Source organism: Dysidea avara, chromosome 7, assembly GCF_963678975.1.
Source record: "Dysidea avara chromosome 7, odDysAvar1.4, whole genome shotgun sequence".
Lineage (NCBI taxonomy): Eukaryota > Metazoa > Porifera > Demospongiae > Dictyoceratida > Dysideidae > Dysidea > Dysidea avara.
In genome coordinates, this window is record NC_089278.1 from 23,646,601 (window position 1) to 23,669,588 (window position 22,988).

A 22,988-nucleotide genomic window follows, 5' to 3' on the forward strand; every position below is an offset into this window, starting at 1 on the left:
ATGGGAAGAAGCTGAAAATCGGTGGGTGAATAGGTTAACTATTGAACCTCAAACCTTTTGTGGTTTGAAAGAAATCGAGCTAAAAACCAGGAAGATACAACGAAAAAACCAACACTGTGTAACAATTACGCAATCGAGATTAGCTAATAAAAAAACGACTGCTTGCGACGCCTACCAGATAAACCGCTTTGGGTAATGCTTTGAAAATTGTTGTACAGATGGAGTAATCATCTTAGACAGGCTCATCAATGGTGTAGAAGAATCAGACGTAAAGCCACGGAGTTATAACATGAAATCCAACTTGGTGCAGCAAGTGCGAGATCGAGATACTCTAATAGAGCAGTCATCCTAATAGAGCAGTCACCCTGAAGAGAATTCAAGAGATCAGTTAGAAACAAGAAACCTGTATAGAGATCAGCTACACACAAGTCACCCTGTAGAGAGATCAGCTACAAACAGTTCACCCTGTAGAGAGATCAGCTACAAACAATTCACCCTGTAGAGAGATCAGCTAGAAGAAGTTACCTAGTAGGGAGTTCATGCAACTATGGAAAGAGATAGTTCAGCTAGAAGAAATCACCTTGTAGAGTTCAGCTACAAAGAAACTACCATGTAGAGAGTTCAACTACAAACAAATCGCCCTGTAGAGAGATCAACAGAAGAAGTTACCTTGTAGAGAGTTCAGCTACAAAGAAACCATCATGTAGAGAGTTCAGCTGCAAACAAATCACCTGTAGAGAATTCAGCTACAAGCAAATCTCCCTGTAGAGAGATCAGCTAAAAGAAGTAACCTTATAGAGAGTTCAGCTACAGAGAAACCATCATGTAGAGAGTTCAGCTGCAAACAAATCACCTGTAGAGAGATCAGCTAGAAGAAGTTACCTTGTAGAGAGTTGAGCTACAAAGAAACCATCATGTAGAGAGTTCAGCTGCAAACAAATCACCTGTAGAGAGATCAGCTAGAAGAAGTTTCCTTGTAGAGAGTTCAGCTACAAACAAATCACCCTGAGCTAGAAGAAGTTACCTTGTGGAGAGTTCAGCTACAAAGAAACCATCATGTAGAGAGTTCAGCTACAAGCAAATCTCCCTGTAGAGAGATCAGCTAGAAGAAGTTTCCTTGTAGAGAGTTCAGCTACAAACAAATCACCCTGAGCTAGAAGAAGTTACCTTGTGGAGAGTTGAGCTACAAAGAAACCATCATGTAGAGAGTTCAGCTGCAAACAAATCACCTATAGAGAGTTCAGCTACAAACAAATCTCCCTGTAGAGAGATCAGCTAGAAGAAGTTACCTTGTAGAGAGTTGAGCTACAAAGAAACCATCATGTAGAGAGTTCAGCTGCAAACAAATCACCTGTGGAGAGTTCAGTTAGAAGAAGTTTCCTTGTACAGAGTTCAGCTACAAACAAATCACCCTGTAGAAAGATCAGCTAGAAGGAGTCACCTTGTACAGAGTTCAGCTATAAAGAAACCATCATGTAGAGAGTTCAGCTGCAAACAAATCACCTGTAGAGAGATCAGCTAGAAGAAGTCACCTTGTAGAGAGTTCAGCTACAAGCAAATCACCCTCTAGAAAGATCAGCTAGAAGAAGTCACATTGTAGAGAGTTCAGTTACAAAGAAACCACCATATAGAGAGTTCAGCTACAAACTAGTGACCTTGTAGAGACATCAGTTACCTTGTAGAGAGTTCTGCTACAAAGAAACCATAATGTAGAGAGTTCAGCTGCAAACAAATCGCCTGTAGAGAGTTCAGCTACAAACAAATCTCCCTGTAGAGAGATCAGCTAGAAGAAGTTACCTTGTAGAGAGCTCAGCTATAAAGAAACCATCATGTAGAGAGTCCAGCTGCAAACAAATCACCTGTAGAGAGATCAGCTAGAAGACGTCACCTTGTAGAGAGTTCAGTTACAAGCAAATCACCCTCTAGAAAGATCAACTAGAAGAAGTCACTTTGTAGAGAGTTCAGTTACAAAGAAACCACCATATAGAGAGTTCAGCTACAAACTAGTGACCTTGTAGAGACATCAGTTACCTTGTAGAGAGTTCTGCTACAAAGAAACCATCATGTAGAGAGTTCAGCTGCAAACAAATCACCTGTAGAGAGTTCAGCTACAAACAAATCTCCCTGTAGAAAGATCAGCTAGAAGAAGTCACCTTGTAGAGAGTTCAGCTACAAACAAATCACCCTGAGCTAGAAGAAGTTACCTTGTAGAGAGTTCAGCTGCAAACAAATCACCTGTAGAGGGTTAAGCTACAAACAAATCTCCCTGTAGAGAGATCAGCTAGAAGAAGTTTCCTTGTAGAGAGTTCAGCTATAAAGAAACCGTCATGTAGAGAGTTCAGCTGCAAACAAATCACCTGTAGAGAGATCAGCTAGAAGAAGTCACCTTGTAGAGAGTTCAGCTACAAGCAAATCACCCTCTAGAAAGATCAGCTAGAAGAAGTCACCTTGTAGAGAGTTCAGTTAAAAAGAAACCACCATATAGAGAGTTCAGCTACAAACTAGTTACCTTGTAGAGACATCAGTTACCTTGTAGAGACATCAGTTACCTTGTAGAGAGTTCTGCTACAAAGAAACCATCATGTAGAGAGTTCAGCTGCAAACAAATCACCTGTAGAGAGTTCAGCTACAAACAAATCTCCCTGTAGAGAGATCAGCTAGAAGAAGTTTCCTTGTAGAGAATTCAGCTACAAACAAATCACCCTCTAGAAAGATCAGCTAGAAGAAGTCACCTTATAGAGAGTTGAGTTACAAAGAAACCATCATATAGAGAGTTCAGCTGTAAACAAATCTCCCTGTAGAAAGATCAGCTAGAAGAAGTCACCTTGTAGAGAGTTCAGCTACAAAAAACCATCATGTAGAGAGTTCAGCTGCAAACAAATCACCTGTAGAGAGTTAAGGTACAAACAAACCTCCCTGTAGAGAGATCAGCTGGAAGAAGTTTCCTTGTAGAGAGTTCAGCTACAAACAAATCACCCTGTAGAAAGATCAGCTAGAAGAAGTTACCTTGTGGAGAGTTCAGCTACAAAGAAACCATCCTGTAGAGAGTTCAGCTGCAAACAAATCACCTGTAGAGAGTTCAGTTACAAACAAATCTCCCTGTAGAGAGATCAGCTAGAAGAAATTACCTTGTAGAGAGTTCAGTTATAAAGAAACCACCATGTAGAGAGTTCAGCTTCAAAGAAATCACCCTGTAGAAAATTCTACCACAAACAAATTGCCCTGTAGAAAGTTCAGTTAGAAGAAGTTACCTTGTAGAGAGTTCAGCTACAAAGAAACCATTCTGTAAAGAGCTCAGCTGCAAACAAATCACCTGCACAGAATTCAGTTACAAACAAATCACCCTGTAGAGAGATCAGCTAGAAGAAGTTACCTTGTAGATAGTTCAGCTACAAACAAATCACCCTGTAGAGAGAGCAGCAAGAAGAAGTCACCTTGTAGAGTGTTCAGTTATAAAGAAACCACCATGGAGAGTTCTGTAATAAATATATGTATTATATATATAATTTGTACATTTACTGATAAAATCAGAAATATTTAAAGTACATCTGCTTCATCTTTTCTTCTTGCTGTGGTAAAGAAAAAAAGACAGGTTAAAAAAGCTATGGCCGGATTTGGGGTATACAAATACAAAAAGAAATGAAATCTAATCCAAAACAGTCAAGCTGTAAAAAAACAGCGCGGCCCTCAAAAAGGCTATGGTGAAAAAAGATGTGAAATCCAAGATGGCGGCCAAGAAATGGCTGTGATTGTAGATTAATGGTAAAAATTTTAATAACGACAATTCAGGTGAATTTTTGTGCCAAGACGATTTCACATCTTTTTTCACCATAGCCTTTTTGAGGGCCGCACTGTTTTTTACAGCTTGGCTGTTTTTGATTAGATAATAATTTCCTATCTTTTCTATATAGAGTCCAGTGCAACTGATAAGGATATTAACATGTTCCAGATGCCACTGGCATTGTTTGGACCGACTGATAATCATGCTGTTGTTAATGTGACAATCATTGATGATGATGCTGTTGAAGATGAAGAACTGTTTCAACTACAATTGATGATTTCTTCATCTTTGCAAGAGATTGGTATAATGAAAGGAACACCAAATGTCGCAGAAGCATTAATAGTTGACAATGATGGTTAGTTATGTTGAAAAATAACAATGTGTATAATGGTATAGGAAAAATTTGGAATGCTTATACACACAAAATTGCTAGATTAAAAATGATTCAGTCAGTTGTAGCTCTGCAGTGGCCACTGAATTTTCATATTTGATAGATTTTCTTCCAAAGCATTACCGTGCAAGAACCTTTAGCCTATTTATTACACTTGTTGAAGTTATCCATTTATGCATATATATGTAAACAGCTGCTATGTTTAGTTATTAATTAAACACTCACATTTATACAGTATTAGGTATCAGATTTGAAACAGCTTCACAGAATATTACTGAAGGAGATAAAGTGACCATTACACTTGTAGCAGATCACATTGCTGAAGTAGACGTTTACTTTGTATTGCAAGTCGCTCCTATTACAGCCTCTGGTGAGATTTAAATTGGTGTATGTCTATATCAAATGCCTATGTCACATTGTTAGTTAAAGATTATGGCAATAGTACCCTAGAGACTGTGCTTGCAGCTGGACAGCAAACTGCACCAATAAACATATCTACATTGGATGATAAAATAGTTGAAAAAACTGAATCATTTAATTTAATGATTGAAGATATTTTGACACTACCAAAAGTTTCTGTACACATTATGGAGCCAAGTTCTTCATTAGTAAGAATTGCTAACAATGATGGTAATGAATAAATTGACATGATTATTATGATTATAACTTGTACATTGTAGAAACACATGTTAGTCTCTCAGCCACTCAGTACACCATCCTTGAAGGTTTTGATCTTAATATTACTGTTGAGATGGACTTTCCTTTAGGCTTCACTGAAGTCATATACATCGTTGTTGGTCCTTCTAACATTTCAAATACAGGTATGACTGAGCCCTACCTGTTTCAATTGTAATATGCTTTTCAGCCACTGATGATGATTATACATACAATACTGGTCAACCAATACAAATAATTCTCACTGCTGGAGTCACTACCAATACAGTCACACTTGCCATCACTGATGATGATCTTTTAGAATCAACAGAAACTTTGAGTGTCTCCCTTGGTTTACCCCTACCACACTTGACTAATAGAGGCGTCTTACCAGGGAATGTTACAAAAGCTATAGTGAATATTGTGGATAATGATGGTAACCTAAAACACGTACATAACATCAGTCCATTTATTTGTTTCAGAAACTACTTTATCATTGTCAAGTAGTGCGTACACAGTTAATGAAACTAGCGGGATAGTATTAATATCTGTGACATCATCTAACATGACCTCTACCACATTTATAGTAGAGCTGCATACTATTCAGCACTCAGCTACAGGTAAACCATCTGACATCTAAATCTGTTGGTATCAGTGTTCTTGTGTAAAAATTAGCTGCTGATTTTAATACTACCAGTGTTATTCCAATAACATTTGAACCCAACATTACTGAGGTTGTAGTGAATATCACTATTGTGGATGATATGGAACTGGAACTGACTGAAGAGTTTAGTATTGAGCTAGTAATACCAGACAGTGCTCATAATATTGGAGTAAATCCTGGCTCCATTACTAGTGCAGTGGTGAAGATAGTGGATGATGATAGTGCGTTATATCGCATGTAGTGTAGAGCTATAGTTATTATCATATGTTTTTGTGCTGTAGCTGTTAATGTAGAGTTCACGCAATCAGTGTTTAGTGCATTTGAAAATGAGTCAGAAATGACAATTACTTTGGAAGTCAGTCATCCTGCATTGACTGAGTTTACTGTGATTGTTGTACCTTCACCTGATATTGCTGATGGTAAAGAATATTTGTACGTACTTACGTATATTTCCTTAGTTAATGTATGTTATTTTAGCTCAAGTGAGATAATTAAATGCTGATTCACACTACTATTTAAACCCTTCTTACACTGACTATACTCTCTGCTTAGAGCCATGTGGGGTTGGTTTGGTAAATGTGCAAGACTTCAACTGTAATGGGGCAAAACTTCGGTAATTCTTTTTCAGTGGCCAAATAATAGTATAGCAAAGATATTTGGATAGGAAGATATTTTGGGGCTAGATTGGCTCTGTCACTCCAAATGGTATTTTCAATTAGACCAGAGAAAGCAAGCCAGTAGCTTAGGACAGCTGTTACCCAAGTGCCTAGCCTAGCATCTTAGATGTGTCAGGATGTTTTAGCCAGTGCTGCAATGTATAGCTGTCCCATTCTGTAAGTTAAAATAAAACTACTCTAATAAAAGTATTAAGTTACTCTAATAGAACATCCAAAGAATTTTATTGATGCTCTGCTATTAAAAGGATTAGAGTCATTCACTGCTCTATTAGAGTATCTCGATCGTTTCAGTGATATATAGTAGTGTGCTGACACCTGTTAGTTATGCCACTGGAAATATTTATGGGTGCCCAAGCACCCATGGCACCCATGCTTCCTACACTCCTGGTGTAGGCAATCACTGCCCTTTTTTTATTTATTTACAATATCATCTAAAGAGCATACAACATACATACAATTAAACATGCCCTTTGTGATTCCTACTATTGAGCACTATAGATTATACTTTTTATGAATTTCCAAAGGTTCAGATTTTACTACTGAAAATGCAACTGTGACATTTGAACCAGATGATGTTCAGGGGAACTTTTCCATAAGGATTATCGATGATGATAGTTTAGAACTGGTTGAGGAGTTTAATTTGGAATTAATTATTCCTTTTGCAAGTAAAGCTATAGGAGTACAAAATACCAATAGTATTGCAACTGGAAGAATTTTGAGTGATGATAGTAAGTAATCAAGCAATTTTAATTGGAAATTTATACTGTTTTATACACATATAGGGGTGGAAATTGCTTGGTTTACTGATGCTATTTTATTAAGTGAAGGAGATAATGTGTCAGTTAGTTTGATACTAGACAGACCACCTGGTGTAATGTTTATAGTCTCAATCATTGTTACTGATATTGATACTACAGGTATTGGGTAGTATTTCTTAGCTTACTAAGTATGCATGATTTTATACTAACTACACAGGAGCAGATTACATCATTCTACCAATTTCAGTCACTTTTGATATTGATCAGACAGAGCAAGAAGTTTACATTTCAGCTTTACCTGATTCATTGTTAGAGTTTAATGAAACATTTGAGCTTCAAATTGAAATTTCGCATAATGATACACAATTAGGAATCATTCCAAGCATCCCATCAACTCTTACTGTTACTATTTATAACAATGACAGTTAGTTGTTGTTAGTACTGAGCATATAGTAAATGTTGTATCACACAGGTGTGTCTGTCCAACTGTCAGCAATAAATTATACCATTGTTGAAGGATCTAATATTTTAATAATAGTATTAGCAGACAAGCCCGCAAGGAGAGATTTTTCAGTTTTATTGACTCCTTTTTCCATAAGCACCACAGGTGCAGCCTCTGGTATGTGTCATGTACCAGTGGTTGAATAGTGCATGAATGTGATTGCTGTATTCTAGCTGATGAGTTTGATAATAGAACACTAGTACTACAGTTTGGTCCCAATCAAACGGTGGGAAGTGTGATGATACAAGCAAATCATGATTTGATATTAGAAAATGATGAAGTGTTTTATGTCAGATTGGAATTAACAGAAGAAAGTGAAATTATTGGAGTCAATGTTGATGAACCAAATGTGGCAACTGTCACTATCATCAACACTAATGGTACGATCCATGCTTTACAAATGTATCATATACTGATATTGTATTTATATATTCTACTTCAGTTGTTTTTGTGAGATTAACATCATCTGAATATTTTACTGCTGAAGATAGTGGAGTAATGACTGTTAGCCTTGAATGTGATCAACCAGCCAACATCAGTTTTACTGTTAATCTACAACTAACACCACAATCTGCATCAGGTATTGTTAATATATGTGTGTGTATCAGTATGTACATTTTATGATTTCTAGATATAGATTTTAAGAGAGATGATATTGATGTGGTGTTTGGCCCAAATGATACACAAGTATTTGTTAATATCATAATTTTTGATGATTCTTATCCAGAGTTTAATGAAACATTTAATATTTCAGTGATAATCCCATCTGCTATGAGACAAATAGGTGTTATGGAAGGAGACATTATCACTACAACTGGGTTTATACTGAACGATGATAGTAAGCTTTAATTAAGTGTCTTCAAGTTTGTATTGCTTATAATTTCAGGTTTATATATCAATTTTGAGCAGTCATTGTTAGTTGTGAGTGAAGGACACAAACTTGTAGTACAAATTATGACAGACCATCCTGCTGGAACAAGTTTCTCTGTGACAATTCTTGCCAGTGTAGTAAATGCTGTAGGTATGTGTCTCAGCTTATACTTGTAATCGTTTGCTATTACAATATTCTGCAGCTTCAGACTACAATTTATCACATACTAATGTAACATTTGGACCAAATGACACATCACAAAATGTGACACTGTTAGCAGTTGATGATGATATTGTGGAGTATGATGAATTGTTAACTATGAGTATCATGATCCCTGATCAACTAATGGATATTGGAGTTCTACTAGGAGATGTTAATATGACAACTGTTAATATCACTGATAATGATAGTGAGAACTAACTACAATATTAATTAAGTCGATTATTATGCTATTTATCACATACAGGAGTTATAGCAAGCCTGTCACCTTCAACTATCAGAATAGTGGAAGGTGACAATTTTACAGTGACTATCAATCTTGACAGACATGCTGGTACTGAGACTGGATTGATGATTAGTCTTGTGTCTTTAAGTGCTACAGGTCAGCATGTACACCTGTATGTTGAATATATCTGTTCAATTAGCATAACAATGACAACTAATACAGAGCACTGTTAAGTGTATGAGCTATTCTAGTACATATTTAAACGTATTTGTCAAAGCTGTATATAGCAAGTGGTCCAACTTGGCTAGATCACTTTCAGGTATGTACTTAAATTTTGCTAAAAATCAAGTTACTCTAACAAGTACAAGGAAAATTTGGAATTTTAACTTAAATTAGGGATCATAGAAATAAGTAGTAGTGAAAGAAGGGAGACCATCTACACCTGCAGATATAATAGTGAACATTTAATCCCATTATGTCTGAATTAGGAATTAAAAGTCCTCTGCAGGTGTAGGCGACCTCCCTTGTTTCACTACCTGTTGTTTCTATGATACCTAATTGAACTTAAATTCCCAATTCCCTGTACTTGTTTGTTTGCATCTTTATGATTGGTGCATACAGCATCAAAATAAAAAATGGCTCCATAAAATTAATTTTGCATCAGAACGTGCACCCAAAACTGTCCAGTGTAGTGGTCATTATGCTTCATTTTCAGCTGTGCCTAGTTTGGTTTTCATGTGCTACATGCGGTGCAGCTATCTACCTTTTCATCCACAACACAGATGTTAATAGCCTGATCATTTTTTCACCTTGCCATGGCTCTGATTGTTCACTTTTTGCAGATTTTTGTGATTTGTAGCTATGAGTGTTATAAATGTGATGTGTTACATTTCATTGTGCTGACTGTAGCTGATGACTATGAAAATGGGCCATTTATGGTGCAGTTTAATTCTAATGAAACAGTAAAAACTATCAATGTAGTGATCATACAAGATGCTCTATTTGAACAAAATGAAATCTTTGAAGTAACTTTACAAGTGCAAGATGAATACCAGCAACTAGGCATTGATATTGATTCTAAAATGAGTACCATTAGAGTAACAATTAACAATGATGATGGTATGTCTGTGTGTTGTATATCATTGTGTATTTAGGCATTGTTTCTTACCAATTTAGAATTGAAAATAAACTTTCTGGAGCAACTGTACACTGTCTTTGAGAATGAATCTGTGTTAAGAGTACAGTTAGAATGCAGTCAACCTCCCTATAGAGGGATTCCAGTAACACTCAAGCTCAACCCTATCAATGTAACAAGTAAAGCAGTATGATTTAAAACTGAATTTCTGATTATTTGTAATAATTTCAGGAGGAGATTTAGAATTAAGGGATGTAAGTGCAAGGTTTATGATCAACCAAACTGTTACAGCAGCTACAATAACAATAAGAAATGACAACAATTTAGAAGCAATAGAACTATTTGAATTAGACATTTCTATCTCACGAACTATAAGAAACATTGGCGTAAATAAAGGTCCATTATCTACTGCATTAGTTAGAATTGTTAGTGATGACAGTGAGTTGTACTGAATATTTCCTGTCACATATTACTGCTGTTGTATTACTAGCTGCTTCTGTACAATTTTCTACCATGATGTTTAATGTCAGTGAAAGCAATGACCATGAACCTATCACTCTGACTGTCAACAGACTAACAAGAGTACAGTTTAGTATTATTGTTAATGCAGTTACCTATACTGCTACAGGTAATTATGCGATAATAAAAATTACATATTTATTGTAAGAGTTACAAATTAGCATCATACAGATAAATTATCGAACATTTGATGCACATTATCATATTTTACAGGAGATGATTACCAGTTAGTTGATACACTGCTTGTCAATTTCAGTGGAGACTCACTCACTGCTAATGTCAACATACCAATAGTAGATGATCAAATATTGGAACATCCTGAGATGTTTAGTCTTCAGATTAGCATACCACAAGAATCTGCTGACATAGGAATATTACTGGGAGACCAGGACACTGCTAATGTGACCATATTAGATAATGATGGTAAAGTTGTCTCATTACTTTTATATTGTTTAACTATATCATGTGGGTACTTTGTCATAGAGTTCTCAATACACTTTGATGATGATGTGTACATTATTGGGGAACATCAGTTGTTACTACCAATCACAGTAATTGCTGAGAGACCAGCTTTAGTAGAATATGATGTTTTGGTCCATCCTGTGATAACTGACTCCAATGCTACAGGTTTTTAAGTCTGTGGTGGTATATGTTGAATGTTTAATTTTTGGCATTACTAGTTTAGTGTACTATTGTAGATTTAACAATTATTATTTTTTAATATGAAGTAGGGATCCAAGCCTGTTAGTACATTGGTATGTTATAACACTTATTTTGCTCAATGCCTCCCCACCGAGCTATGCTGTAATACCATCATTCATCTCTTGTTTCACTAGTATACTAGTTTATTAAGTTTTTTTTGTTATAACACACAGCTATACATATGTGACTATTCTATTAGGTTGACTGCTGTATTAGAGTAACTCGAGTTAGCCTCTCACCTATAGCATTATAAATATAGCTAAACCAATAAGGAGGTGTGGTCATCATGTGTTTGAGTAAATGGATTGTTAACAGGTGTGGTCTCCACTCTCGATTATTATTAATCAACCAAGACCTTTAATGGGCGTGGTGGTCTAATACTGATTGTGAAATTACAGATATCTACCGGGTGTCCAGTACCTCTTACAGTAGCGTAAGCACTTTAATAAATAATTTTGTGGAGTCTAAGTATACTGCCCAAGGAAAGAAAGTGTTGATACAGAAAATTAACATCTCAATAATATTATGGCTTTATTGCATGAAGAAGACGACAACATGTCTGATTGAAGATAAGTCATTAAGTATAAGTCCTTGAAATTAGTAATCCTAAGGCTACAGCACATGTTGCTGTCAGACTTTCAGTGCTGGTCACTGTAAAGTGTTAAAATAATAATAATAATAAAAGGAAAGACGAGTCACAGAGAGCACACACTCTCAAAAGGCACATGCCACTGGTTCATATTGTTGCCGGTATACCCCATAAGGAAAGTTGTTTGTCCATATTCAAACTGGTACACAGTAAGCTAGCTATACATAGTGCTGAGTAGCTACAGTATTATACAGCATTTATCACCCACTGGCTTCTTTTAATCTTTTTTGTGCAAGTGTATGGGATGGGTGTGGACAAACATGCATGCAGAGGCATGATTTTCCACACCAATTTCAAGTAACCAAGGCATGTGGCCTGTGGGTCTATAATTCTATACAACATGTGATACATACATCTTCTGGTTATCACAGGGAGTGACCTAAACACTTCAGTGCTGACAGCTCATTTTGGTCCTAATGACACTAACAGTACAGTACATATCATCATTACTAATGATGCAGTGGTAGAGCCAAGGGAAGCATTCAGGATATTATTATCTCTTCCAGTTGATTCCATAGAACTTGGTGTTCTCATTGGTGACCCAGCCAATGCTGTTGTGGTGATATTAGATGATGACAGTGAGTGACTACAACTTTGAATTATCATTACTCTCTTTTTTGTATCTTAGACCTTTATGTATTCTTTAGACACTTGAAGTATACAACAGTTGAGAATTCTACAATAATGAGTGTTGAAATAGAAGCCAGTAAACCAGCTGGAATTTCATTCAATGTTTCTGTAGTGCCACAACTCTTATCTAACACTACAAATACAGGTATGCTGTATATATGTACAAAGTGCACAAAAAATGGAATTTTCAACTAGAGTAGGGACCATAGCACATTGATAAAAAGTACTGAAACAAGCTGGAGTAGTGCACGATATTAATTCACAGTAAAACAATAAGAAGTGTTATATCTCTACTGTGTATTTCCGTTATGGTATCTTGAGCACAGTAGGGATATAACACTTCTTATTGTTTTACTGTGATTTAACATCATGCACTACTCCAGCTTGTTTCAGTACTTTTTATCGATGTGCTATGGTCCCTACTCTAGTTGAAAATTCCAAATTTTTTGTGCACTTGTTTGTTAACTTTTTTTATGAAACAAAATAATATGACTGGTGAACCCATGCATACCACATCAAAAGAAAGAAATGGCACCGCACACCCCAGCTATCAGTTATCAACTGAAAAGTGAAGTACCCAATTACGCTTTGTTGTCAGCTATGTTCAACACAGCATTACAAATCAAGAACTGCTCAAATTAGCACCTCTGCAATCAAAGTAGCCACTATGAAAAATATGGACACTTTCCATTACGAAGGGAAGCCATCATGTGCTATCACCAAATTGACACTTTTTGTTGTCAGCAAAGATGAATGGGACACAAAGGAGAACACTGGTAAGTCCATGAAGAATGCATTGTATGTACTGCAGTATGCCAAAAGACACTTCTCAGGCTAAAGTGACGTCAAACAGTGAAAAAATCAAGCCCGTAGTCTTAGCCGTTATCGAGTTACACTTGTCTGAAGGCATCAGTGAGTCAGTAGAAAATTCCGTTTAATAATTAAAAAACAATTCCGTAGCAACTTGTTGAAAGCATTTTGGGTCAATCGGAAGCTTGTTTGGGCTTAGTTTTACCAAACCAATACTGCCTTATCGTCATTAGGGAAAATGAGGCTGGTTTTTAGATGATGTTTCATGGGCCACGCCCACTCCTTTGTGTTCCTTACTTAACTGTTCCTGTAACAAAAGTACAAAATGATCAGTGAAACCTCACTTTTCTTCACCTGTTTAATGTCATTGGCCATGACAAATAGTCTATAACCAATATACAGGTGTACCTTATGAATATAATAATGAGATATATCACCCTATAAACAAGGTTTTATATGTTGTGTTACAATTTGTTGGACTGATTCAACTCAATTTGTAAAATCATCCATTATGGAGATCAGGAGGTTAAGTATACTTGTAAATGCACTACAAATATTTACAGCGTACAACACACAGCACTTATTGCAAAAGTACAATTATTATAATAAATGTCATAAGATTTCATAATGGCATAATTTATCATTTGTATAATCTTGAGTCTCAACATGATTGTATCATTATGTAGTAGTTACAGCAAGCAGTGGAGATATAGATATCTACCAGATGCCACTTGCTTTATTTGGACCAACTGATACAAGCGCCATTGTCTATGTAACAATCACTGATGATAATGTTTCTGAAGATCAAGAAATGTTTCAGCTTGTACTGAATATTTCTCCATCTTTGCAAGAAATTGGCATAGCAAAGGGAACTCCCAGTGTTGCTGATACATTAATAATTGATGATGATGGTAATTGTGTAGTTTTCTGTATGCTAAACATAGTCAAACAATCAATACTAAGTGTAGCCGTAGTCAAACTTTAGCATTAAGTTATAAATATAGTCTATGAAGTCATTACATGTTGGTAAGCATAACTGAATATTTACACCTACAGTAGTCCTTCTATTATCTGGACACAAACATTCCATTATCCAAACTGTGGAAATGATTGTTCTATTAGAGTATTTTGACAAAGTGTGCGTTCTATTAGAGTATTAGAGTTGTGTATATAAATGAATAGGCTTTCATTATCCAAACCTTCAATTATCTGAACTCACCCGGGGCCCAATGAGCTCAGATAATGGATGGAGCACTGTACTTTGTATACTGCAATTAAAAATTCTTATCTCATGTGATACCTTGCATTATTACAAAACATTGTTATTTGTATGCATATAGTGCTGAGCATCAGATTTGATCTAGCATTTCAAAATGTCTCAGAAGGAGATGTAGTAACTATTTCACTAGTAGCAGATCATTTTGCTGAATTCCAGCTGTCATTCATCATGCAAATCACTCCTGTTACTGCCTCCAGTAAGAATTGTGATTTACTTGCATTCAGCACAGAATGCTGCAATGTGAATTGTATAGGTGAAGACTATTACCACAGTGATACTGTGGAAATTACATTACTGCCGGGTCAACAAGTAGGACAGATGGACATTGTCACAGTGGATGATGAAGTTGTGGAATTTAATAAATCATTAACTGTGAGGATTGGACACATAATAGTGTCACAAGGCATAGTTGTACAAATTGAAAGACCAAATTCTTCATTCATAGAGATTATTGACAATGATGGTAATATTAAGATTTATTGCTAAGTGTTATCTGTTGTGTCCTGTCTTACAGAAACACATGTTAACCTGCTAGTAGATCATTATAGTGTTGTTGAAGGAGATGATCTCATGATAACCATTGAATTAAGTAACCAGTTAGATTTTAATGGAATTGTTTATATTATAACATCGCCATCCAATAGCTCAAAATCAGGTTATTGCTATATGCAGTAATGTATAGTGCAACTAAAGTTTTACTTTTTAGCTTCGTCTGATGATTACAGTCCTATTCTAATGAAAGCGTTTCTTTTTCCGGGGATCACAAACACAACAGTTACACTTGCTATCAATGATGATGACCAGCTAGAATCTGATGAGCTGTTTGACGTTTCCCTTTTTGTACCATTTAACATGAGTAGTTTAGGTATTCTGCCAGGAAATGCTACAACAGCTTCATTGAATATTGTGGATAATGATGGTAAGTTAATTGTTTTGTCATTCAGCAAGTATGTGGTGGGTGTGAGGAGGTGGGTGGGTGGGCTTCTTATAAGAGTTTAAAATGAAGCAAGAGGACAGTTGCAACCCAGAGGTCTAATTTGGACCCTCTTTGCACTAAAATCCCTCCCAAATGAAGAAGAGCTGAATTCTCTACAAGTAAACTTCTTCTAGCTGATCTCTCTACAGGGAGATTTGTTTGTAGCTGAACTCTCTACAGGTGATTTGTTTGCAGCTGAACTCTCTACATGATGGTTTCTTTGTAGCTGAACTCTCTACAAGGTAATTTCTTTTAGCTGATGTCTCTATAAGGTCACTAGTTTGTAGCTGAACTCTCTACATGATGATTTCTTTGTAACTGAACTCTCTACAAGGTGACTCCTTCTAGCTGATCTTTCTACAGGGTGATTTGTTTGTAGCTGAACTCTCTACAAGGAAACTTCTTCTAACTGATCTCTCTACAGGAAGATTTGTTTGTAGTTGAACTCTCTACAGGTGATTTGTTTGAAGCTGAACTCTCTACATGATGGTTTCTTTGTAACTGAACTCTCTACAAGGTGACTTCTTCTAGCTGATCTTTCTACAGGGAGATTTGTTTGTAGCTGAACTCTCTACAGGTGATTTGTTTGCAGCTGAACTCTCTACAAGGTAACTGATGACTCTACAAGGTCACTAGTTTGTAGCTGAACTCTCTATATGGTGGTTTCTTTGTAACTGAACTCTCTACAAGGTGACTTCTTCTAGCTGATCTTTCTAGAGGGTGATTTGTTTGTAGCTGAACTCTCTACAAGGAAACTTCTTTTAGCGGATCTCTTTACAGGGAGATTTGTTTGTAACTGAACTCTCTACAGGTGATTTGTTTGCAACTGAACTCTATACATGATGGTTTCTTTGAAGCTGAACTCTCCACAAGGTAACTTCTTCTAGTTGATCTCTCTACAGGGAGATTTGTTTGTAGCTGAACTCTCTACAGGTGATTTGTTTGCAGCTGAACTCTCTACATGATGGTTTCTTTGTAGCTGAACTCTGTACAAGGTAATTTATTTTAGCTAATGTCTCTACTAGGTCACTATTTTGTAGCTGAACTCTCTACATGATGGTTTCTTTGTAACTGAACCCTCTACAAGGTGACTCCTTCTAGCTGATCTTTCTACAGGGTGATTTGTTTGTAGTTCACTGCTTGAAGGTTCTTAGTTTACTAATTTGTTAAGATGCCTTACTGTAGTTATACTGATAGTAAAGTGTCAGTAAACTTAAGTATATGGAAAATAATTATTTTACTAAGTTTTAAACTCTCAGTAAAACATCAGTGAATGCGGGTTTACTGAAAAACTACTAAAATAACAAACAATTAACTGTTCCATATACTGGGGATATACCACTGTAGTAAACTAAGATACTTCAAGCAGTGGTTGAATTCTCTACAGGTGATTTGTTTGCAGCTGAACTCTCTACAATATGGTTTCTTTGTAGCTGGACTCTCCACAAGGTAACTTCTTCTAGCTGATCTTTCTACAGGGTGATTTGTTTGTAGCTGAACTCTCACAAGGAAACTTCTTATAGCTGATCTCTCTACAGGGAGTTTTGTTTGTAGCTGAACTCTCTACAGGTGATTTGTTTGCAGCTGAACTCTCTACATGGTGGTTTCTTTGTAGCTGAACTCTGTACAAGGTAATTTCTTTTAGCTGATGTCTCTACAAGGTCACTAGTTTGTAGCTGAATTCTCTACATGATGGTTTCTTTGTAACTGAACTCTCTACAAGGTGACTCCTTCTAGCTGATCTTTCTACAGGGTGATTTGTTTGTAGCTGAACTGTCTACGAGGAAACTTCTTCTAGCTGATCTCTCTACAGGGAGATTTGTTTGTAGCTGAACTCTCTACAGGTGTTTTGTTCGCAGCTGAACTCTCTACATGATGGTTTCTTTGTAGCTGAACTTTCTACAGGTGATTTGTTTGCAGCTGAACTCTCTACATGATGGTTTCTTTGTAGCTGAACTCTCTACAAGGTAACTGATGTCTCTACAAGGTCACTAGTTTGTAGCTAAACTCTCTATATGGTGGTTTCTTTGTAACTGAACTCTCTACAAGGTTACTTCTTCTGGCTGATCTTTCTAGAGGGTGATTTGTTTGTAGCTGAACTCTCTACAAGGAAACTTCTTCTAGCTGATCTCTCTACAGGGAGATTTGTTTGTAACTGAACTCTCTACAGGTGATTTGTTTGCAGCTGAACTCTCTGCTGAACTCTCTACATGATGGTTTCTTTGAAGCTGAACTCTCCACAAGGTAACTTCTTCTAGCTGATCTCTCTACAGGAAGATTTGTTTGTAGCTGAACTCTCTACATGATGGTTTCTTTGTAGCTGAACTCTGTACAAGGTAATTTATTTTAGCTGATGTCTCTACAAGGTCACTAGTTTGTAGCTGAACTCTCTACATGATGGTTTCTTTGTAACTGAACTCTCTACAAAGTAACTCCTTCTAGCTGATCTTTCTACAGGGTGATTTGTTTGTAGCTGAACTCTCTATAGGTGATTTGTTTTCAGCTGAACTCTCTACAATATGGTTTCTTTGTAGCTGAACTCTCCACAAGGTAACTTCTTCTAGCTGATCTCTCTACAGATTTGTTTGTAGCTGAACTCTCTACAAGGAAACTTCTTCTAGCTGATCTCTCTACAGGGAGATTTGTTTGTAGCTGAACTCTCTACAGGTGATTTGTTTGCAGCTGAACTCTCTACATGGTGATTTCTTTGTAGCTGAACTCTCTACAAGGTAATTTCTTTTAGCTGATGTCTCTACAAGGTCACTAGTTTGTAGCTGAACTCTCTACATGATGGTTTCTTTGTAACTGAACTCTCTACAAAGTGACTCCTTCTAGCTGATCTTTCTACAGGGTGATTTGTTTGTAGTTGAACTCTCTATAGGTGATTTGCTTGCAGCTGAACTCTCTACAATATGGTTTCTTTGTAGCTGAACTCTCCACAAGGTAACTTCTTCTAGCTGATCTCTCTACAGATTTGTTTGTAGCTGAACTCTCTACAAGGAAACTTCTTCTAGCTGATCTCTCTACAGGGAGATTTGTTTGTAGCTGAACTCTCTACAGGTGTTTTGTTTGCAGCTGAACTCTCTACATGATGGTTTCTTTGTAGCTGAACTCTCTACAAGGTAATTTCTTCTAGCTGATCTTTCTACAGGGTGACTTGTTTCTAGCTGATCTCTATACAGGTTACATGTTTCTAGCTGATCTCTTGAATTCTCTTCAGGGTGACTGCTCTATTAGGATGACTGCTCTATTGAAGTATCTCGATCTCGCACTTGCTGCACCAAGTTGGATTTCGTGTTATAACTCCGTGGCTTTAAGTCTGATTCTTCTACACCATTGAAGAGCCTTTCTAAGATGATTACTCCTTCTACACAGCGATTTTCAAAGCATTCCCCCTAGCGGTTTATCTGGTAGGCGTGCCAAGTAGTCGTTTTTTATTAACTAATCTTGATTGCATAATTGTTACACACTGTTGGATTTTTCGTTGTATCTTCCTGGTTTTTAGCTCGATTTCTTTCAAACCACAAAAGGTTTGAGGTTCAATAGTTAACCTATTCATCCACCGATTTTCAGCTTCTTCCCATACGCGGTTTACCCTGTAGGCGTGACAACATATTGGTGTTATTTTTCGTGAATAATTGATCATAACTCTTTTCCTGTTTATCGTATTCCAGCCAAAGTTGGTATAGAGATGCGCCTTTATACCTCCTTCTGTGAGCCTAATTGCAAGGCAATCGGATATAGCGTTCACGTTTTATAGCAGTTTTTGTAAGTGTGCGAAAAGAGGAAGAAAACTAAGAAGAAAAAAAAATGAAGAAACTAAGCCAATTTTTGAAGTCACATATCTCGGGAACACTTGAAGCGATTTCGCTCAAATTTGGAATGTGGAGTGCTGAAGGTGGAGGGAGTGTCCACAGCAAAAATCGTCTTGTTTCATAAAGGCAGCACAGAGCTACGGAGGTGCGAAAATTGCGTTTTCTTTCTTCCTGTCAATATACTCACGGGTGTTACGCGCCGGCTTCTTGGCCGCATGACACACTACCGTGTGTCTTGATATTGTCATGTCATGCACGATCTCATTTAGATATAATCTTACTTGCTATTATGGTATCATTGTATTCTTGTTGCATGATTGTTGAACTTGTGTATTGTCACGTACACTACTGGCTTTGTGGGAAAATGTTATGTGATTAGCATTAGGAAAAAGAGTAGGCAATGTAGAGCTTGGTGTGGTGGAAGGGTGGATAGCTAGGTAAATAAATGTATTACATATATGAGCACATATGTGTAATTTAATCCTCTATAAATGGTGGCGGTTGCCACTATTCCCAGGGGGGCCCCAGTAACCAACATGTTAAGCATTACCTACATCATTTCTGCTCATATATTTATATGTTACTTGTTGCACATGTATAATTATATATGCATAATTAGAAATTGATGCCATATATTAAACTGATAGTACTGCATTTATGATTCTTTGTGCATTTTAAATTTGTAGAATTGACTATCAGTCTTAATAGTCAAGAATACAGTGTAACCGAAGGAAACTTTGTTGTCATCATGATAAATGCTAATAAGCCATCTGGAACACCCTATGAAGCTCACCTGACTATTCCAGGTGCTGAAGTCACTGGTAGGTTAATGACCAGTGAAGAGTACTGTTGCTTAACCTAACGTTTCATATAGCAAACAGATACAACCAGTCGCATTTAATTGTGATCCATTTTGGACCATCTGATCTCACTCAACAATTTGAGTTACAAGTACACAATAACACAGTGGTAGATCCTCCAGTAGAGTTTGAAGTTTCATTGTCAGTGTCTACAAATATATCACAACTTGGAGTTAAGTTAGGAGCAAATCAATCAGCAACAGTAGTAGTAATTGATTCAGGTTAGCATTATGTACTGTAAAGGCACATCCATTACTGCTGTCTATGACAGGAATAATTGAAGTTAGCTTTACACAAAATGAATACACTATTCCTAATCCACCAATGAGTAATTCTTGTGTGATACAAAATGATAGTTTACCACTACCATCACTTATAATGTTGCAACTGGACAAGCCTGCTTCTGCTAATATAACTGTGACTATTGTAGTGAAACAACAAGGTAAACATAGTGAGTGATACTATACAAAGTAAGATAATGCAGTCACTGTGTTATTGAAATGTTTATAGAGGAAGTGATTGCATATTTTGGACCTGGTGAAACATTGTGGATAATGAATAACAGTGCTTTGTTGGAATTAAGAACTAATGAATTGCAATTTGAGATTAAAATACCTGAGAACAGCATTGAAATAGTCGTATCATTCCCAAATCAAGCAAGAGCAGTGATTGGTACGTTGTAGATAGATGTGACCAGTTATGTGATCACATACATTGTAGGCTTGATAATGTTTATAATTTATAACTCTTTACAAGAACACAACTTACTCTGGGATAGTTCTCAATTATTATCTTCTCTTTGGGATGGCTTGGCATTCGCCTATCACGGCTGTATTCAGTCAGGGTCCCTTTAGCCTCCAATTACAAACATTGCAAGGTTTTGTATCAGTTCTTTGCATGCTTGATTGAATTAAACATGTTGCATATATATATTCAGCTACTTTAGAGCCTGGGTTAGATCTGCTGGATTACAAACCTACTGAAGTCACTCTGAGAGGAGATGGTGTTATGTTGATGTGCTATGCACGTGGAAGAAGCAAAATCAGCTATCACTGGGAGCATCACAGAAATGGATCTGATGAATGGAGAGCACTAGAAACAGAAAGTGGTTTATTAATGTTACCAAGTGTCACTGATGATGATGAAGGAGAATATCATTGTGTAGCATGTGATTGTTATTCTTGCTCTTATTCCAAGAATACAACCACCCTAGTAGTCTATGGTGAGATTTCGTAAATTATAAGCTATATAGTATAATTTTGGTTTTAAATTAGATAAGCCAACAGTAGGCCTACCATCATCAATTGTTAAATTGGAATATACTTCATTTAATGTGACTTGCACTGCTAATGTTGATCCTGATTCTCCACGCAATTTTGTAAGCATTGAATGGCGTAACAGTAGTGGAAACTTGATTGCGAATAATAATGGAACCAATATCACATCTGCTGTACTGAATTTTATGAACACTAGTAGGAATGCTTCTGGAGAATATGAATGTTCTATATTTGATGGAATGTTTAGTCATTCTGATGTCACTAATCTTCATATACAATGTTAGTTACAGCTTCTACTTGTATGTTAATGCAATCATTTATTACTATTAGATGGTCCTACAATTACAAATATAACATCATCACATACGCTGGTACTGGGACAGCCACTTGTGTTGAGATGTGAAGCTCATGGAGACCCATTGCCTTTGGTTGGTTGGTACCACAATGGAACACAATTAAATTCCTCTCATAATTACAACAAATCACGTATAACAACTGGAGACTCTGGTGTATACACTTGTGTAACCAGTAACACTGCTGCAGGGATACCTATGAGCAACAACAGAACTTCCACAATAAATGTTTTGTCAAGTTAGTAATATAAAGTATAAAGTAGTACAAAGGAATTCTACATGTGCAGAGGTGGTGGAAATGGAGAAGCAGGGGGCCATCATGGCCTTCCCACTTTTGTTGGTGAATGCTTGTAACAGAAGACCAAGATATTCTAATAGAGCAATCAACCACTTTAACAGAACAGCCACATTAATTTTTTTGTTCAAAAACATAGGTAGCTACTTAATTTACCTGTGACAATACTGTGAAAATACTTCCTATCTGAAATTTTTCATGCTCCAGATTCCCAGCATTGGAATTCATGTCTATTGTATGCTTATATAAAACTCATCTGCATAACTTTCATTGCCGAAATTGCCTCACCCCACTCTTTGGCCTGCTCCATAACCCCTGTATATGTATACAGTAATTTGTCCATTTGTGTTCATTCCTACTGTTTCAAGTTACATCAACTGTTTACTCCTGCAGGTCTTCCATCACCCAGACAATTTCATCACATATTGCTAGACTACGATGTTACATTTACATGGGAAGATCCTAACCTTCCTAGTGATGTTCGACTAGCTAACTTCATATTATTTTACAATGTAACAGATGCATTTCAGACACAACTAAATGAAACTGTTCAAATTAATGCCATGGATAATTCTTATATATTCAACAGTGCATGTAGCTATGAGACTGGACTATCACTGTGTCCATCATCTGAGTACTGCTTTGTACTAAAAGGAACATACATTAGAAATGAAGTAGCAGTACTGACAATTCCAACCAATAGAATATGTTTCACTACTGATAAATATCGTAAGTACAGAAATACTTAGCTACTGTTAAAAGTTGTATACACTTCTTCTACACAGCTCTAATAGTGTCCTTTGCTGACACGCACTACAATACAACAGAGGGAACCAGTCTGAATATAAAGCTGGTATCATCCAGAACATTTTCTACTGATTTCTATGTGTATATCAATGTGTCATTAATCTCTGCATTGGGTGAGTGGTATGTATATATGACCAC

General features: G+C 36.6%; 1 protein-coding gene across 1 annotated transcript in view; it reads left to right on the forward strand.

Moving 5' to 3' along the window:
- Window positions 1–22,988, forward strand: part of LOC136261107 (adhesion G-protein coupled receptor V1-like) — a 76,180-nt gene that overhangs the window by 43,511 nt on the left and 9,681 nt on the right. The window contains exons 58-97 of the mRNA XM_066055075.1: window positions 3,912–4,136; window positions 4,408–4,542; window positions 4,596–4,802; window positions 4,853–4,993; window positions 5,038–5,262; window positions 5,309–5,446; window positions 5,502–5,711; window positions 5,772–5,909; window positions 6,692–6,895; window positions 6,950–7,084; window positions 7,143–7,349; window positions 7,398–7,544; window positions 7,601–7,807; window positions 7,870–8,007; window positions 8,059–8,265; window positions 8,314–8,448; window positions 8,501–8,707; window positions 8,765–8,899; window positions 9,653–9,862; window positions 9,920–10,057; window positions 10,110–10,316; window positions 10,369–10,506; window positions 10,611–10,820; window positions 10,881–11,024; window positions 12,120–12,326; window positions 12,377–12,523; window positions 13,875–14,099; window positions 14,529–14,663; window positions 14,721–14,930; window positions 14,982–15,122; window positions 15,174–15,386; window positions 19,945–20,079; window positions 20,133–20,339; window positions 20,390–20,560; window positions 20,629–20,790; window positions 21,056–21,340; window positions 21,393–21,674; window positions 21,726–21,986; window positions 22,437–22,772; window positions 22,829–22,963. Coding sequence (XP_065911147.1) covers window positions 3,912–4,136; window positions 4,408–4,542; window positions 4,596–4,802; window positions 4,853–4,993; window positions 5,038–5,262; window positions 5,309–5,446; window positions 5,502–5,711; window positions 5,772–5,909; window positions 6,692–6,895; window positions 6,950–7,084; window positions 7,143–7,349; window positions 7,398–7,544; window positions 7,601–7,807; window positions 7,870–8,007; window positions 8,059–8,265; window positions 8,314–8,448; window positions 8,501–8,707; window positions 8,765–8,899; window positions 9,653–9,862; window positions 9,920–10,057; window positions 10,110–10,316; window positions 10,369–10,506; window positions 10,611–10,820; window positions 10,881–11,024; window positions 12,120–12,326; window positions 12,377–12,523; window positions 13,875–14,099; window positions 14,529–14,663; window positions 14,721–14,930; window positions 14,982–15,122; window positions 15,174–15,386; window positions 19,945–20,079; window positions 20,133–20,339; window positions 20,390–20,560; window positions 20,629–20,790; window positions 21,056–21,340; window positions 21,393–21,674; window positions 21,726–21,986; window positions 22,437–22,772; window positions 22,829–22,963 — 7,440 coding nt within the window. The remainder of the gene's footprint in view (window positions 1–3,911; window positions 4,137–4,407; window positions 4,543–4,595; window positions 4,803–4,852; window positions 4,994–5,037; window positions 5,263–5,308; window positions 5,447–5,501; window positions 5,712–5,771; window positions 5,910–6,691; window positions 6,896–6,949; window positions 7,085–7,142; window positions 7,350–7,397; window positions 7,545–7,600; window positions 7,808–7,869; window positions 8,008–8,058; window positions 8,266–8,313; window positions 8,449–8,500; window positions 8,708–8,764; window positions 8,900–9,652; window positions 9,863–9,919; window positions 10,058–10,109; window positions 10,317–10,368; window positions 10,507–10,610; window positions 10,821–10,880; window positions 11,025–12,119; window positions 12,327–12,376; window positions 12,524–13,874; window positions 14,100–14,528; window positions 14,664–14,720; window positions 14,931–14,981; window positions 15,123–15,173; window positions 15,387–19,944; window positions 20,080–20,132; window positions 20,340–20,389; window positions 20,561–20,628; window positions 20,791–21,055; window positions 21,341–21,392; window positions 21,675–21,725; window positions 21,987–22,436; window positions 22,773–22,828; window positions 22,964–22,988) is intronic.